At 38.0% G+C, this 16,124-nt stretch overlaps 1 protein-coding gene across 1 annotated transcript in view; it reads right to left on the minus strand.

The window, feature by feature from the left end:
• Positions 1–286: 286 nt before the first annotated feature.
• The window catches only part of DBT (dihydrolipoamide branched chain transacylase E2), a 45,764-nt gene continuing 29,926 nt past the window's right edge, over positions 287–16,124 (minus strand). The window contains exons 6-11 of the mRNA XM_036872661.1: positions 13,302–13,518; positions 11,831–11,997; positions 7,947–8,024; positions 5,693–5,884; positions 5,483–5,554; positions 287–2,185 (exon numbers count right to left, since the gene is read on the minus strand). Coding sequence (XP_036728556.1) covers positions 2,018–2,185; positions 5,483–5,554; positions 5,693–5,884; positions 7,947–8,024; positions 11,831–11,997; positions 13,302–13,518 — 894 coding nt within the window. The 3' untranslated portion in view covers positions 287–2,017. The remainder of the gene's footprint in view (positions 2,186–5,482; positions 5,555–5,692; positions 5,885–7,946; positions 8,025–11,830; positions 11,998–13,301; positions 13,519–16,124) is intronic.

Below are 16,124 nucleotides of genomic sequence, written 5' to 3' on the forward strand. Positions count from 1 at the left end.
ATGGTACATCCTCTCCTGATCTTCCCAGACAGGATCAGTAACTTCTATTAGATGCTCTCATAGCACCCTGTTTTCTCCTACTTAGGAGTTAATTATATTCTTATTTTTATGATTATTAAATATCTGTCTCCCTCCCTAGACTGTAAGCCCAGTGAAGGCAGGAACCATGAGGATGGGCATGCGTACCCACTGCTTAGCATCACACTTAGTATACAGTAGATGTTTAACAATTAGATGTGTAATAAATGCAAACAATAGAATATTATGCAGCCATTTAAAAGTATCATAATGTGGAACTGTTTATTGACTCATAATGTTAAATTTATAAAATCAAACTATAAAATAGTAGATACAGCACAATCTTATTTTCATAAAAAGAATAGCTATGTATACAGATACCTTGATCAAAATGTTAATAGTGGTTGGATTATGGTTGATTTTATTTTCTTTGCAACTTTTCATATTATCTGAATTTTAAAAATAACATTCATTAGATTCATTATTTTCTGAATTATACATCATTTCCATTTTGAAAAAAATCAAGTAGACATTAAAACAACTTCTTCTGTCACAAAACTTCACTTGAACATACAGTATTCAATTAGACAATATTAGAAACAACCTGAATTTCTGATTCAAGTGGGCCTCTAACAAAATGATCATGAGGATACCTTTATTTCTGTGCAAAATTTATTATTTTATTTTAATGTCCATAATTACCCATTAGTCTTCTCTCTCCCCTTATTCATATTCCTTCTCAGGATATGAAGAATAGAATAGACCCTAACTTCTTAATCTATCCTATTTTTTTAGCTGAAGACCAAGAAAGTAAAAAAAAAAGTTAAAAGGCAATGGACTTCTGAATGTAACACAATGTCAGTGGTTGCTACGTTTAAAGTACCTTCCTTACATTGAAGCAAGGTTGTAAAGGTGAAGTTTTTCCCAATAAAACACTAAACCATTACCAAATTCTAAAAGTATATCCACTTTAAACAAATACTTTTAATGGCCTTACTGGCTATAAAACTATAATTGGGCATTTTTAAGATTAGCTTATAATTTTCCCTTTTAGAAGATATTAATTTATACAAATAAGACATTTACAGATGATAATCTCTACAGAGCAACACACACTCCAGGATATCTTAAAAGGTAAATACAATTGCACTTATTTTATACAATAATTTGCATTCTTGTGGGGAAATAGAAAATACTTTTGCATATAAATTCCTTTTCCCAACTAAGTATAATTGAAAAATTTCATTAAGAATTAGTTTAGAGACTTCACTGGTGGTCCAGTGGTAAAGAATCTGCCTTACAATGCAGGGGATGTAGGTTCAATCCCTGGTCAGGGTACTAAGATTCCACATGCCCAGGGCAACTAAGCCTGTGCGCCACAACTACTGAGCTCGCGTACCTCAGCTAGAGCCCGTGCGCCGCAAACTACAGAGCCCACACGCCCTGGGGCCCGCACGCCACAACTAGAGAGAGAAAACCCACACGCCACAACTAGAGAGAAGCCCGCACGCCACAATGAAGATCCCGTGCCGCAAGGAAAGATCCCACATGCCTCAACGAATATCCCGCGTGCCGCAATTAAGACCTGACGCAGCCAAAAATAATAAATAAAATAAATTAAAAAAAGTTTATAAAAAGAGTTAGTCTAAAATAAAAAGAAAGAAAAAAATAGGGCAAATACTGTATATGGCGGCCTGTCTTTCAGTAATATTCATTTTGTTGTCCCGGCCAGTTTCAATCCATTGACACAAAGACCTCAGCACTATATTAAGAAGTTGTACTATGACCTATAAAATGTGACAGCCCAGGAGAACTATTATACCATTATTCCTTTTCAGTAAAAACCCTAACAGAATAGTGATACATATTGTGTCTCAGAACTGTAATCATACATTACAAATCATTTACAATACAAACTGCAATGAGGAACGTGTGCTGCACAGCTGGGCTCTGCATTTTCTTTCGAAGCTCAGAAAGTTCAAGGATGTCTTATCAATCTTCATTTCAGATCTAGTAGCATAAAAGCTGGGTTTTCTAAGTAGGATTTCCACAAATTGGAGAAGCGTGACATTGTAGCACCATCAATAATTCTGTGATCAGCTGACCAGCTCACATTCATTATCTGGGCCTTATATACTTCCCCTTTCTTGTTAAATCGGGGAAGGGCCTACAAATAAGGAAAAGGACAGAGTCAGCCTTCACTTGCTCAAAGCAAGCTCTAGTAAAAACAATGGTGAACGATTAGGCATATCTCCCTCCCTATAATAGAGAAGAAATGGGCATCCCAAATGACTTTTGATAATGCTAACTACTACTCTTCCTATCTTTGTGAGTGTGTGCTTCAAGCTTTCAGAGTTTCTCCAAGGTATTTCCTGTCGCCTGTCTAATTTCCGTATGTACAGTAAACTTCATTTCAGATTTCAATTATTTAACAGCTATTTATTGAGCATCTACCATGTACCAGGTACTCTTCTAGACTCTGGGGATAAAGCAATGAACAAAACAAATAACAATCCTTGCCCTCTTGGAGCTAACATTTTAATGGGGAGAGACAGACGATTAAGATAAATAAGTAAAAAATATATAGTGTGTTAGATAGTGAAAAGTGCAAATGAAAAACTAAAGCACTTTGGAATGGAGAGATAGAGATTATATGCAGGAGGTGGAAATAGGGGAGAGGTTGCATTTTTTTTTTTTAATAGGTGGGCAGGGAAAGCCTCACCAAGAAGGTGTCCTCACTGAAGGCAGTGAGGAAGCAAGCCATATGGACACCTGGAGAAAGACGGGGGGAAGCACGGCTGGAGTGTTGGAGGACCAGCAAAGTTGGCAGGGAGGCTGCAGTGGAGGGGCCGGGGTGAGAGGTGGGAGATGAGGTCACAGAAAGAGCAGGCTGAAGGGGGGCATGTTGCTAAGACAACAGTTATGCTTCCCAGTCTGTCTCTGACTTTTCCAAAAACAGATTTAAAAAAAAAGAGAATTCATTGCAGGCTATTTAAAAAAAAAAAAAAATCAAAAGTGAATATATATCAAAAATATATTATCTTTTTATAATGATATAAAAAGATATACAAAATGTTAAGATCCACCTCTTATTGTTAGGTTCAGTAGACATAAAATCACTCTGTCAAAGGGCAATGAAGGTTTCTAAGCCCTACTCTCCCCTTCTGTAGTTCTCCCCTCATAGGCCGGATACAACAGTCACAGCCTGATGTGGGTCTCAGTCACACTGAGTGGCACCAGTGTAGAGCCATGGTAGGCCACTGCAGCTAGTTTGCCTTTGATTTGGAGTGAGGTGAGAAGCTATTGGAGGTTTCTGAACAGAATGGCCAGTCACTGAAAGGAGAAGACTTCAGGAGGAGCAGGTGAGAGGGTGGGGTGGTGAGGGAAGGAGCAGGAAACTGGAGATGCCTAATTAGACTTCCGAGTAGGAAATAAGAGTTTGGAGTTCAAAGGAGAGGTCTAGTCTGGTCTGGAGATATAAACTTGGGAGCCATCAGCATATAAATGGTATTTAAAGCCGTGAGACTGGATCAGATAAAGAAAAGGGCCAGAACTGAGCCCTGGGGTACTCCAATGTTTAGAGATTGGGAGACGAGGAGGTACAGGCAAAGGAGACTCAGAGGGAACAGGCACTAGGTAGGGGGGAAGCAGACTAGTGAGGTTTTCTGAGGTTTTCTGCAAGTCACAGCGAAGAAGCTTTTCTAAAGAGGCGGTATCAATCAACTCAAGCGCAGTTAATAGGTCAAGAAAGATAAGGACTGAGAATTGAGGAATGTGGAGGTTTTAGTGACTTAAGACTATTTAGTGACAGTTTAAAATTTACAGTGAAAACAAAATATAGCAAAGCAGAGATGACCCAAAGGGAGAAAGGAATGAAATACTGTCCCTACCCAACAAAGATTAACTACATTAAGTCACTATGAAAATTTATACTTCAAGAACTATGCTTCATAACTTGAAAAAACCATGAGTAAGATGATTCTGAAAAAATGCATCTCACACAGATAATTGTACACCAATGTTCATAGCAGCATTATTCACAATAGCCAAAAAATGGAAACAACCCAAATACTCATTAGAGATGAATAGATTAACAAAATGTGGTATATATTGTACACACAGAGTCTCAGTTTGGGATGATAAAAAAGTTCTGGAGATGGACGGTGGTGATTGTTGCAAACAGTGTGACTGTACCTACACTTTGATTAAAATGCTAAACTTTGTCATGTATAGTTTACCACAGTTACATACCTATATGTACAATTCAGAAGAAAACAAACTGCTTTCATGAAAAGGGAAAACAAAACTACTTTGTTAAATAGGTATGACGGTTTGTTTGTAAGCTGCAAAAATGTCAGAATTCTTTGAGAATCAAATGCTGAATGCTTGTTGGGGGCGGATGAGTGATAGAGAAGTTAATCCCTTAGAGAAACTCCTGATTTGGACAGAACAGTGTCATGCTATGTGTTCTTATTTTTCCTCCCTGTCTCTTCTGTGTGCCCAAAGGGAAAGTAGAGCTAGAAGAGGGAGTAACTTCTAGAGTAACTGCTAGAAAGCAAATCAAAGGCTGAAGGAGAGTATCTGTGAAGATTTTGGATGCCAACATGAAAGTAATAAACTCATGAAAAGCAAGTCCCAGAGATGTTCCATGTGGAAGCATTATTAAATACGGAGAAGAAGCAAGGTTCTTCTGAAAACGTGAAGATCAAAATCAAGGTTAATGTAGTGACAATGACATTTAATAATGGTGGTATGGAAATGGTATCTATGAGCTTATTTCTTTAACTCTGGTGGTTCTCAACCCTGAGTTAATAGGGATGCCCAAGCCCCAGCCCCCCCCCAGATTCTGGTGCAGTTGGTATGGGGCGAGCTTGGGCACTTTTTTCACACTCTCCAGATGATTCTAATGTGTAGCCAGGGTTAAGAATCACTGCAACCCTTATTCTAAGTCAGTCTCCTATAACATGGACACATGGGTTCTTGTTTAATATGTAAATTTTGGAGGCTCTGTCCCCAAGGCCAAGAAATCTGTGTTTTTAACTGCACTCCCAATGATTCTTGAACAGAGCAAAGTTTAAGAAAAACGCTCTCAATGGTGTTTTCCCGTTATAAATAATAATTTGGATTGGCTTACTATTATTCTTTGGTATTCTGAAATAAAGATATTTTGATAGACTCAGATTGGCTATATTTGTGATTATTCATAAAGACTCACACCTGTGCCTGGCATAATCCACAATGGTTGATCCATACAGAAACAATTCAGATCACAAGCATTTACTCTACAGAGGCAGCCATCGGAGTTGTAGACCTAGTTCTTAGGAAGAAATAATTGGCTTACTAAACCCAATACCATACTCAAACCTACAAAGTGAGGGGGAAAAACCTCAGAAACAGTTACTCTTCTTTGTTTTTCCTACCCCAATTTGCTTAAACTCTTTTTTCAACTATGTAACAAACATACCTTAATTGTTCCCACGGCCCCAATTGCCACTTCGGGTGGCAATATCACTGGTCTGGCGTAGGTACCACCAATCTAGAAAACAAACAAAATAGGGTAGAAAAATTAAGCTTCTGAGGAACAAACGGCAAATTAAAGTTTTTATTTTTAACTGAGCATATGGTCACAAATCTTAATTTATGGTTTATGAACTTGAACATTACTATTACTCACTGATCCAATGTTGGAAAGAGTAAATGTTCCTCCTGTAAGGTCAGTGGTGCTGAGCTGACCGGCAGAGCCCAATTTCTGGAGGCGGTTCAATTCAGTGGCGATCTCAAATATGGAGCGGATCTGAATATTTTTCACATTAGGTACAATCAAGCCCTGCTCTGTATCCATTGCTATCCCAATGTTATGAGAAGCCTAAAAATAAACAAACAAACAAACAAACAATTATACAGCAGCCTTTTCATAAGCTAACAGAAAAGAAAGTCTCAACCTTCACTGCCTTATGAACTCAACTATAGAAAACTATTTTCACCATATTGGTGATGATTTAAAAGAAATAATTTTAAAAGATTTTTTTGAAAAAGATAAATTTCTTTTGGTAAGAATATAGGGCAATAGATTATTTCCATCCATTGTTAGTGGAAGCGTAAGCTGGTATATACTTTCTGGAGAACATTTAACAGTACGTACCAACATTTACAAAAATGTGTGCTAAGGAGATAAATGCAAAAGTATGTAGAGATGAACAGAGATGTTGAGTCAGATTGTTTGTAAGATTGAGAAAGTGCAAATGATCAAAATGTTTATCAATAAGTCACTGGCTAGGGCTTCCCTGGTGGCACAGTGGTTGACACTCTGCCTGCTAATGCAGGGGACACGGGTTCGAGCCCTGGTCTGGGAAGATCCCACATGCCGCGGAGCAACTAGGCCGGTGAGCCAGAATTACTGAGCCTGCGCGTCTGGAGCCTGTGCTCCGCAACAAGAGAGGCCACGATAATAAGAGGCCCGCGCACCGCGATGAAGAGTGGCCCCCGCTCACCGCAGCTAGAGAAAGCCCTCGCACAGAAACGAAGACCCAACACAGCCAAAAATAAATAAATTAAAAAAAAAAAATAATAATAAGTCACTGGCTAAACAAATGATAACAAAGCTATATTTATTGACATGTAATGATGTCTAAAACATATTAAATAGAAAAGAAAATAGTTAAAAGAAAAACGTTTTAAATTTAAAAAGATATATATTTTATATATATATATATAATATATATAATTCCATATTTTTTAACTGTGTAAAAATAAAATCCTAGACAGATGTACATCTCAGCATAAACAGTGAGTTATCTTAGGATTATGGGACTGAAGGTAAATATCACTATTTTCTTGTCTGAATTGTTTGCAACAAGTATATACTTAATGAGGAAATTATATTAATAACATGGAAAGATTTTAGATGCAACCCCCCAGAATGTAAAGCTCACTTCCTGGTGTATATTTCCAATAAGGAATACAAGTAAGGGCCGCATCCTCAAAAGAGTTCTCAGCCTTAATGAACTTTCACTCCAAACAGAAGAGTTCACTCAACGAATTCAAACTTTCAGTACTTTGCTCATTTAAATGATTGTTTTATTTTATTTATTTTTTAAATTTTAAAAAATATTTATTTATTTATTTTTGGCTGCACCAGGCATTAGTTGTGGCACGTGGGATCTTTCGTTGCAGCACGCAGGCTTCTCTCTAATTGTGGTGCACGGGCTCCACAGCATTCGGGGCTTAGTTGCCCCGCGGCATGTGGGATCTTAGTTCCCCGACCAGGGATCGAACCCACATCCCCTGCATTGGAAGACGGATTCTTAACCACTGGACCACAAGGGAAATCCCTTTATTTATTGTTTTAAATGGGTATCAATACACAAGCATGTGATTTTATTTATTTATTTTTTGAATATTTATTTATTTATTTATTTGGCTGTGCCGGGTCTTAGTTGCGGCACGTGGGATCTTTGTTGCTGTGTATGGGATCTTCTTGCGGCATGCGGGATCTAATTCCCTGACCAGGAATCGAACCCAGGCCCCCTGCATTGGGACCACGAAGTCTTAACCAACGGACCACCAGCGAAGTCCCTAAATTATTCTTGTCTTAAAAACGGCAGGAATTCCATTTTGAGAGAGCTCTTCTGTTTGCGGAGAGGGTATGTACGATGGGAAATGTAAACCATTGCCTCACAGCTGTATATTTCCATTATTTTAACCAGAAAACCAAAAGGCGTTAAAAATGTCAATCTGCGTATCTGAATAGTATCATTAATTATTAGCAAGTAAAACTAACATCAATAGCAACAGATTTATCTTCAGTTTAATGTTTTACCCCATACTTTAATTTCCAGTTTGAAGAAGATCACCACTTGAGGTATAATACAAGCTTCTTTAACCTACAAGCACATTTGCACTTTTATTTATCACAGCACATAGCCAACCTTATATGTTATGTTCTGGCAGTTTTCATCCACAGAAGCATTAAGGATAGGAAACTGTAGTAATCCCAAGGAAGCAGCCTGTTTAGAGAGAGAAATACAACGTTAGCACTTTTAGCTTGGAAAGGATAGGGGATTTGAAGCAATAAGATGTAAAGGATGGAAGGAAAGAACTCTTATTTAAGCTGAGTTTAATTGCAAGTCTACATGTACCAGGCATATTATTCCCTATGTTACCTCCCAGCAATGTGGAACTAGGTTACCCTTATCATTTAAGAATGAAAGATAAAGTAGTCAGGGAGCTTGTAAACATCAAGGAGATTTTCAAAGTAACTATGCAGACTGACCAAAGTACCAAAAAAAGGTCTAAATTCTACATGTTTTCCTCACTTACATGTAGAGTCTTAAGGTTTCCGTGAGAAGCAAACCTGTAGTTCAAAGAAACACTTTGAATTAAAACACAAAAAGGCAGTAAGCTATTTTCCTGTGTAGAAAGAACAAGTGATAAGGATTTGAGAGGCCAGTGTTCCACCTGGTGTCCTTGGCCAAGCGAAGGGCAGAGCTGGTGCAAACATTTACTTTAGAGCCCGTTTCCCAGAACTGATGGCATTTGTGCCTTCTCCTGCCTTAATCTCTCCCTTTCCTTTTTCCTTTTTTCTCTTACTACCATTTCTCTTCTGCCCATGTTCAGATTTACCTGTCTCCAAAATATTCTTTATAGCTGTTTCTCTGCCCATCCAGGATCTAATCAAAGTTCACACACTGCATTTGGTTGTCATGCCTTAGTCAGTTTCAAAAGTAGGAAAATGGGGAATTCCCTGGCAGTCCAGTGGTTAGGACTCCACGCTTTCACTGCTGTGGACCCGGGTCAATCCCTGGCTGGGGAACTAAGATCCTATAAGCAGTGCCAAGTGGCACAGCGCTCCCCCCCCCAAAAAAAAAGGAAAATAAAAATGCTCAAAACTGTCCCTAAAAAGAATTCCCTCTCCTACTGCCTTCATCTTGTCCAATTAAGAGTTCTTTATGTGCATTGTGTTAAGTGTTATTTTTGTCTGTGGGTCAGTGGTCTTGACAGAAAAAAAGAAATCATATCCTTGAACTAGAGAGTTAAGGAAAGTTTTATTAAGCATTTGTTTTGATAACTATAACTTTAATCTTCTTTATATAAAAATCCATAACTAAGGTTAAAGTGTTATACATTAAAAACAGTATTTTGAGTATAATCCAAATTTTGTAAAAGGAAAAACAAGGTGTGTGTCCACAGATAAGAGGTCATTTTTTCCCCCTGTACAATACTTTGTAGTATTTTCCAAATGTTCTAAAATTATGTAGACTGGGAAAAAAATGTTATTTTAAAACAAAGCATATTAACTTTTATTTTCAAAATAAAGATCAGATATTTCATTCAGACTGGAACAATAAAGAAAAACAATCATGAAATCAATTTAACATATTAAAAAGCTGGACTGTCCTTGCTGCAAAACAGACTTGTCACGGGAAGCAGTAAGAGGAACCCAGTCTGAAACAAGAGGTGGCACTCTCTTCTCCTCCAGGTGAACTTCTCTACCGGGGTCTGCATCTTCACTCCGCCCTCATGCTCAAGCACTGTTCTAACAGTGCTTCCCCATTCACCGCATTTTTTAACTTTCCATTTTCCAGCTCTTTCCCTCAGCCTACAGATCTGCTCAATTCTTCCTTGAGGGTGTGCAGGAGGGGAGGGAGCAGGTGGAACCTTTCTTCAATCTACTCCAACCACCATAACTGTCACCTGTACCTATGCCCTGTCTGCCTTTTTGCATATTTTTTCAGGTTTCTCCTCTTCCTCAATTTCTTTCATTCCCCAACTAACTGCAGCCAAGCTTCTACCTCAACAATACTTTATTCAGTAAGTTCTGGCTGAGGCCACACATGACCTCTTCATTACCAGTCCAATAGCCTGTTCCCATCCCTTATCCTATTTAACCTCTGTAATGCATATAACCATTATCTACTTTCCTCTTAAAACTTTTTTCTTGTCTCTTGGTGTGAGAGGCTGAATCAAAGGCCCCAATCTTTAACGAGCCTCTGTATCCAAGTCCCTTGGCAGTGCTCTTGCAAGCTGATTCTGAGCTTAGTCATGTGACTTGCCTTGGTCAATGAGTTAAAAACAAACTCAGTGCAGCACAGCTTGGGGAAAGTGCTAACATTCTGCTTCCTCTCTTCACCCCCGCCAGTACTGAGACCATGTGCAGGCTAGCATACTGGGCAGATAGGAGAGACATGCAGGAGAGAAATGAGTCATCCTCACTGAGGCCATCCTACACCAGCTGGCCCCTAGCCAATCTACTACCTGTCTATAGACATATAAGTGAGCTCTGCTAAGATCAGCAGACTGGTCCTGCTCACCTGTAGATTCATGAGAAATAATAAATGGTAATTGTTTCAAACCATGAAATTTGGGAGTGGTTTGTTATACAGCAATAGATACACTTGGCTATTAAGTGACTCTTTTCTGGTTCTCCTATTGTCAAACCACTGACCCCACTCACTCTCTTCCATTGCCTTTGCCAACTCAATTTCTACCTACCCCTTAAACACTGATGTAAAACCCTTAGCCTTCTTTTCTTCTCCTTCACACATAATTTGGGTGATCTCATCCACGTGTTTCAATTGCTGTGCCTCTGCAGATGACCCTCTATAGCTGTAATATAGTCCAGATCTCTCATTTACTGGCACCTACTACATCTCATGTTTATAGACCATCTCTTTCCCTGTTAGGGTAGTTGTTAAAAAGATGGACATATAGGAGAACAGTTTCTGCCTTATAAGACTCAGCATCAGTGAAGAGACGACTGAGTATAAACACTTTCAATACATTGAGATAAACTGCAATGAGAAACAAAAGGCCATTTAACTCAAACTGTGACAGCCACTGGCTTCTGTAGGAGGAACCGGCTTCTGTATTCTGTTCCATACTGGAACAAAATTTGGTGTTTAGGATGCACATGTATTTGATCAAGGGAGGAGGCGGCATTTCAGGTCAAGTTGTGTATTCCAGCAACTATGCGTAGCTTAATCTGACTATAGCGGAGAGAGTGACTGTGAGAGAGAAGACTGGAGAGGTGGGTGGCAGAGACGCATAGAAATACTTTTTTACGCCACGTTAACGCATTTAGAAACTATCCTGAAGGGGAACCATTGAAAAGAACCATGGAAAGGGCTGGTAGGAAGCCACACTGGATTTAGAGACAACAGTACGCATTTTTGAGAAAAATGGACCAGAACCGAAAACTTAGCTTCTCCACTTGTTAGATATAAATTCTTGACAAGTTTCTCAACTTCTCTGAGTGCCAATTTCCTTAAATGGAAAATGGGGATAGCAGTATTTACATGTTAGCATTATTCTGATCATTAAAAGAGATCATGTATACAGCACACTTGGTACTGGGTCAGGCATATGGCGGTTGCTTTCTAAATGGTGGTTAGTGAGCTGCTCAAGGTCAGCTGATGGCCTTATTCTTTTTTATACTGGCACCAAGGCCTAGTACTAGAAATGATTCCCAGAAGCCTCAATATAAGTTTGTTGAAAAGTGAAAGATCAATACCAAATCTCACTTTTCTTCAAATCAGGACTTTGCTGGAGTGATCCTTTCAGAATTAAAGGCTTTACCTACATGGCAGGACAATCCTCACCTAGCTCAAAGAGATAAGTAGATAAAAATCTGACACAAATATTTCAATTTTATAAACTTCCATGAAACAAAGAGAGAGTACTTGTATATTTTTCTAACTACGTGATATTGTGAGAAATATATTTTTATTCAAACCCATAGTTAACACATTGCATATTCGCAAAACAAAATTTAAATGTCTTACTCAAGCCTTGTTTGAAATGACTAAAATCTTACCTTTAAGAAGAAGGGCATAAAGGAGAGTTTAATTCCACGAGCAAAAGCAATGGGTTTTAATTCTTCTCGTAGCTTAACCAGTTCAGTAAGGTCAACCTCATCACAATACCCAAAATGAGGTATATTCAGGGCTGCAGACATGGTCTTGACCATCGCTTTGTGAAAGCCTGGAAAACATTAAATATACATATATATATGCATATATATACATATATGCATATATATATGTACTTTATAACAATTCTTAAATCCTTTAATCCCTTTAAAAACTAAAATAGAAGGTCCTCTAATGTCACTTACTCTTAATTAAACTCTTCCTCTTGGAGCTACCATCTTCATTACATAACTTGAAAGCCAGTAATTTCAATGCTGAAGCATTGACTGTAGCACAACACCCAGTGTCAATTGTAATAATATAACAGGTAACTGCTTTCAACACTGTGGTATATAAAAAATTCAAAAGCGGGCTTCCCTGGTGGCACAGTGGTTAAGAATCCGCCTGCCAATGCAGGGGACACGGGTTCGAGCTCTGGTCCGGGAAGATCCCACATGTCGCGGCGCAACTAAGCCCGTGCACCGCAACTACTGAGCCTGTGCTCTAGAGCCTGCGAGCCACAACTATTGAGCCCGTGCGCCACAGCTACTGAAGCCTGTGCACCTAGAGCCTGTGCTCCGCAACAAGAGAAGCCACTGCAATGAGAAGTGCTTGCACCGCAACGAAGAATAGCCCCTGCTCGCCGCAACTAGAGAAAGTCCGAGCACAGCAACGAAGACCCAACGCAGCCAAACAAAAAAAAATAATAATAATGCCAAAATAATAATAATAATAATAAATTCAAAAGGATGCAAGCCATGTATTTACACAATGGCTTCTTGCAAAGCCACTCTTCTGGAAGTTAATCATCCTAAGAGTTTGTAAATAACAAATCAGAAGTAGTTGTTTTGAAAGCTAACAAAAAATAATATTTAAAATATCCCGAGCAAGTCTTCAAACAGAAAAATTATCTGTACACAAATTTATACTGTAAGAAACCTGCTAACATATTACTCTTTAAAAATTATCAGGGGCTTCCCTGGTGGCGCAGTGGTTGAGAATCTGCCTGCTAATGCAGGGGACACGGGTTCGAGCCCTGGTCTGGGAAGATCCCACATGCCACGGAGCAGCTAGGCCCGTGAGCCACAACCACTGAGCCTGCGCGTCTGGAGCCTATGCTCCGCAACAAGAGAGGCCGCGATAGTGAGAGGCCTGCGCACCGCGATGAAGAGTGGCCCCCGCTTGCCACAACTAGAGAAAGCCCTCGCACAGAAACGAAGACCCAACACAGCCAAAAATAAAAATAAAATAAATAAATAAAAAAAAAATTACCAGTATATATTAAAGCTTTTCCTAGAAAAACTGTAATTTCATCATGTTGAAGCAGCTTCCCCCCAAATAAATTACTCTATTACCTTACATTACTATTATTATTACCTTTTATGGGTTCTGTTCTGTCTTTGCCTGTGAATACTGGAGGTTTTGATATTGGTATAGGAATAGTTCTGTCTTTTGGTTTTGGTGGAGGTGGCATAATTTCAGCTTTTGGTGAAGGAGGTAGTATAGCTCCTGTTTGCTTTTCCAGATAGCTGAGAATATCTTCTTTAAGTATTCTGCCATCTTTTCCTGAGCCAACAACTTCACTCAGCTTAATCTAAAAAATGACACATTTTAATGCTAAAAATAAAACTACCTAAAAAATAAATAAACCCATCATTGAGGTCTCTAAGTGAAATTAAATGAACTGAAGGTAAAAAAGTATCTCTGCCCAATAAATTAGAATAAGGAAATAACATTTTAATTATCTTAATAGAACACTACAAACTATAAGTAACATTTTCATCTTCTCAATAGAATGCTATAAACTATAGCTACTCTTCATAAGTGATCATTTGTTACTTTTGTACTTACTGTTCATTTGCCCATGCGGTAACAATGTAATATCTACATTGTATATAGCTATTTATGAAAACATATTTTTAAACAATCAACTATTTCAAAATTTCTTGCATAATTCTTATTTGATTTTTTTCTATTCTTGGAGACTACATAAGAAGAACTGAGAGTTTAAACAAGAGTTAAACACTATAACAAATGTAGACCACTGTTTCTGACCCTGGCTACCAGTAAACACATAATGGTTAAAATAATCATCCTATAAAAGCTCTCTTGAATTAGTTTTTTTCTGATAGCTGTTTTAGAAAGATCAGTACAAAACACTGAAATTAACTTTATTGAGGCATACTTGGAATGTGAGTTCATTGGTCCAAGTTAAGGGTCAAATAGTTAAGTTTTATTATTGCTTTCCACAGAATAAACAATAGATGATATAATTCCACTTTCTACTGGGCACTCATGATACTTTTTGGAAATATTTGTGATCTGGCTTTATTTAATCACTTCCTATGTTCGGTAATAGAGATAAAATATTTCACTAAATTGAATTGTACTTAAATAAAAAGACACATTAGCTTGGATGATATCCTCACGCATAGTGTATATTAGTTAAACTCTCAAGGTTAAGTCCTATTTCATTTGTATTAATGCTTCCCTAAGAATGACCACAAAAGAGTAAAGGACTTTATCACATCAAACATTTAGTTTATAATAAATGAACTCTAAGAATTTAAACATAATTTTTAGGTAATTACAAACAACTGTAAGTGCCACTGGTTTTTAATTTTAGACAAACTCAATTAATTAATATACAAACTGCAAAAAAAGGGGGAAAAAGGTGACTTTATAATAATAAATCTGTTATTTAATTTCTAGTACTTATACAAATGCTCTAATTATACACATCTTTAGGAAGAGGAAAGCCACATCATATATTTCTACAGGTAGTCCTTCTATATAATTCTTTTTAAAATGGTAAAATGTTTATAGCTTTCAAAGCAATATATAAGATCATTATTTCATCTGCTGCCCTTAACAGTGTAGTGTTCCATACTACTATTTCTATTTTTCTGTTATGCTAAATTGTCTTCATGTTTGAACACATTCAATGGCTAATAAATTTTCATTAAGGGTTTATAACATAATTTTCCTAAGCATTTCCCTGATTTTGAACACATATGTGCCTTCTAATTTTTGGTTATATAAAACACTTTAATATATCCTAGATTATCTCCTTGGGATAGTTCCCCAATGGTAGGATAACTAGCTGAAGGAGAATGAACATTTTAATGACTCTTATTCCCAAAATGTAAACTTTTTTCCCCCCAACTGTAATTTAACTACTTCTCTCAAAAACAAATGAACAAAAGCCTGCATTGTGAGGCACAGGGGAAAGAACTCAGGCTTTGGAACCAGACAGATTTGTGCTCAAATCCCCAGTTCAGCTACTTACTTGATTTTAGGCAACTTAATCAACTTCTCCACCTTTTCTCATCTGCAAAAAGGGGATAATCCAAACCAGTCTGCAAGGTTACTGTGAGGATTAGCGATAATGTATGTATAGTGTCTGGCTCAGAAGTGCTCAAATAATGGAGGCATCAATTGTTGAGACACACACACAAAAAAAAAATTGTTGAGACACTATTAATGATTAAGAGCACTGGTTTCAGAGTCGCAGAGACTCACTTCAGAATCCTGGTTCCACCACTGGGTTAGCTGTGTGACCTTGGACCAGTTATTTGACCTCTCTTAAGTCTTAGAAGGGCCCTTTGTCTCAGAGTTGTGAAGATTAAATGAGATAACATGTAAATTATTAGCACAATGCCTAGGAGCCATCTCACTTTGGAGGTTAAGAAACAATGACTGTCAGGTAAGAGGGAAAACAGAAGGCCAGGCTCCTTGACTCAAGTCAGTATAGCTCTATGGTTTTCCCTACCTCCCTGGGGTCAGGCAGATCCTTGGGACCACATCCTTGCCTGGCCCATTTCCCATCCCTTCCCTATACTGCTTCCTTCATTCCTAGTAAAGATGATCATGCTCTCAATCAATCAATCATGTGTTCCCAAACCCCTGTCTCAAGCTATGCTTGTAGGGTACCTGATCTAAGACACTAGTATTTACAAGTGTTCAATAAATGGTAGCCCTGAATGTTATTAGGCTCTCAGGAAGAATAATAAATCCACACTTCTCAATTAACATGAATAGTAAGTTCACAATTTTCTTTTCATTGCTCATGAGGACTTTTATGCAACTATCACTTTTTAGTAACAGACATTTTCATGTTTCCTTTAATCCCAACTTGAGCCATCTCATCATGGGATAGCTGGGTAATTCTTCATAGATACACATGTATACCTTCTGTGT

This window comes from Balaenoptera musculus, chromosome 1 (assembly GCF_009873245.2).
Source record: "Balaenoptera musculus isolate JJ_BM4_2016_0621 chromosome 1, mBalMus1.pri.v3, whole genome shotgun sequence".
In the NCBI taxonomy this organism is placed as follows: Eukaryota; Metazoa; Chordata; class Mammalia; order Artiodactyla; family Balaenopteridae; genus Balaenoptera; species Balaenoptera musculus.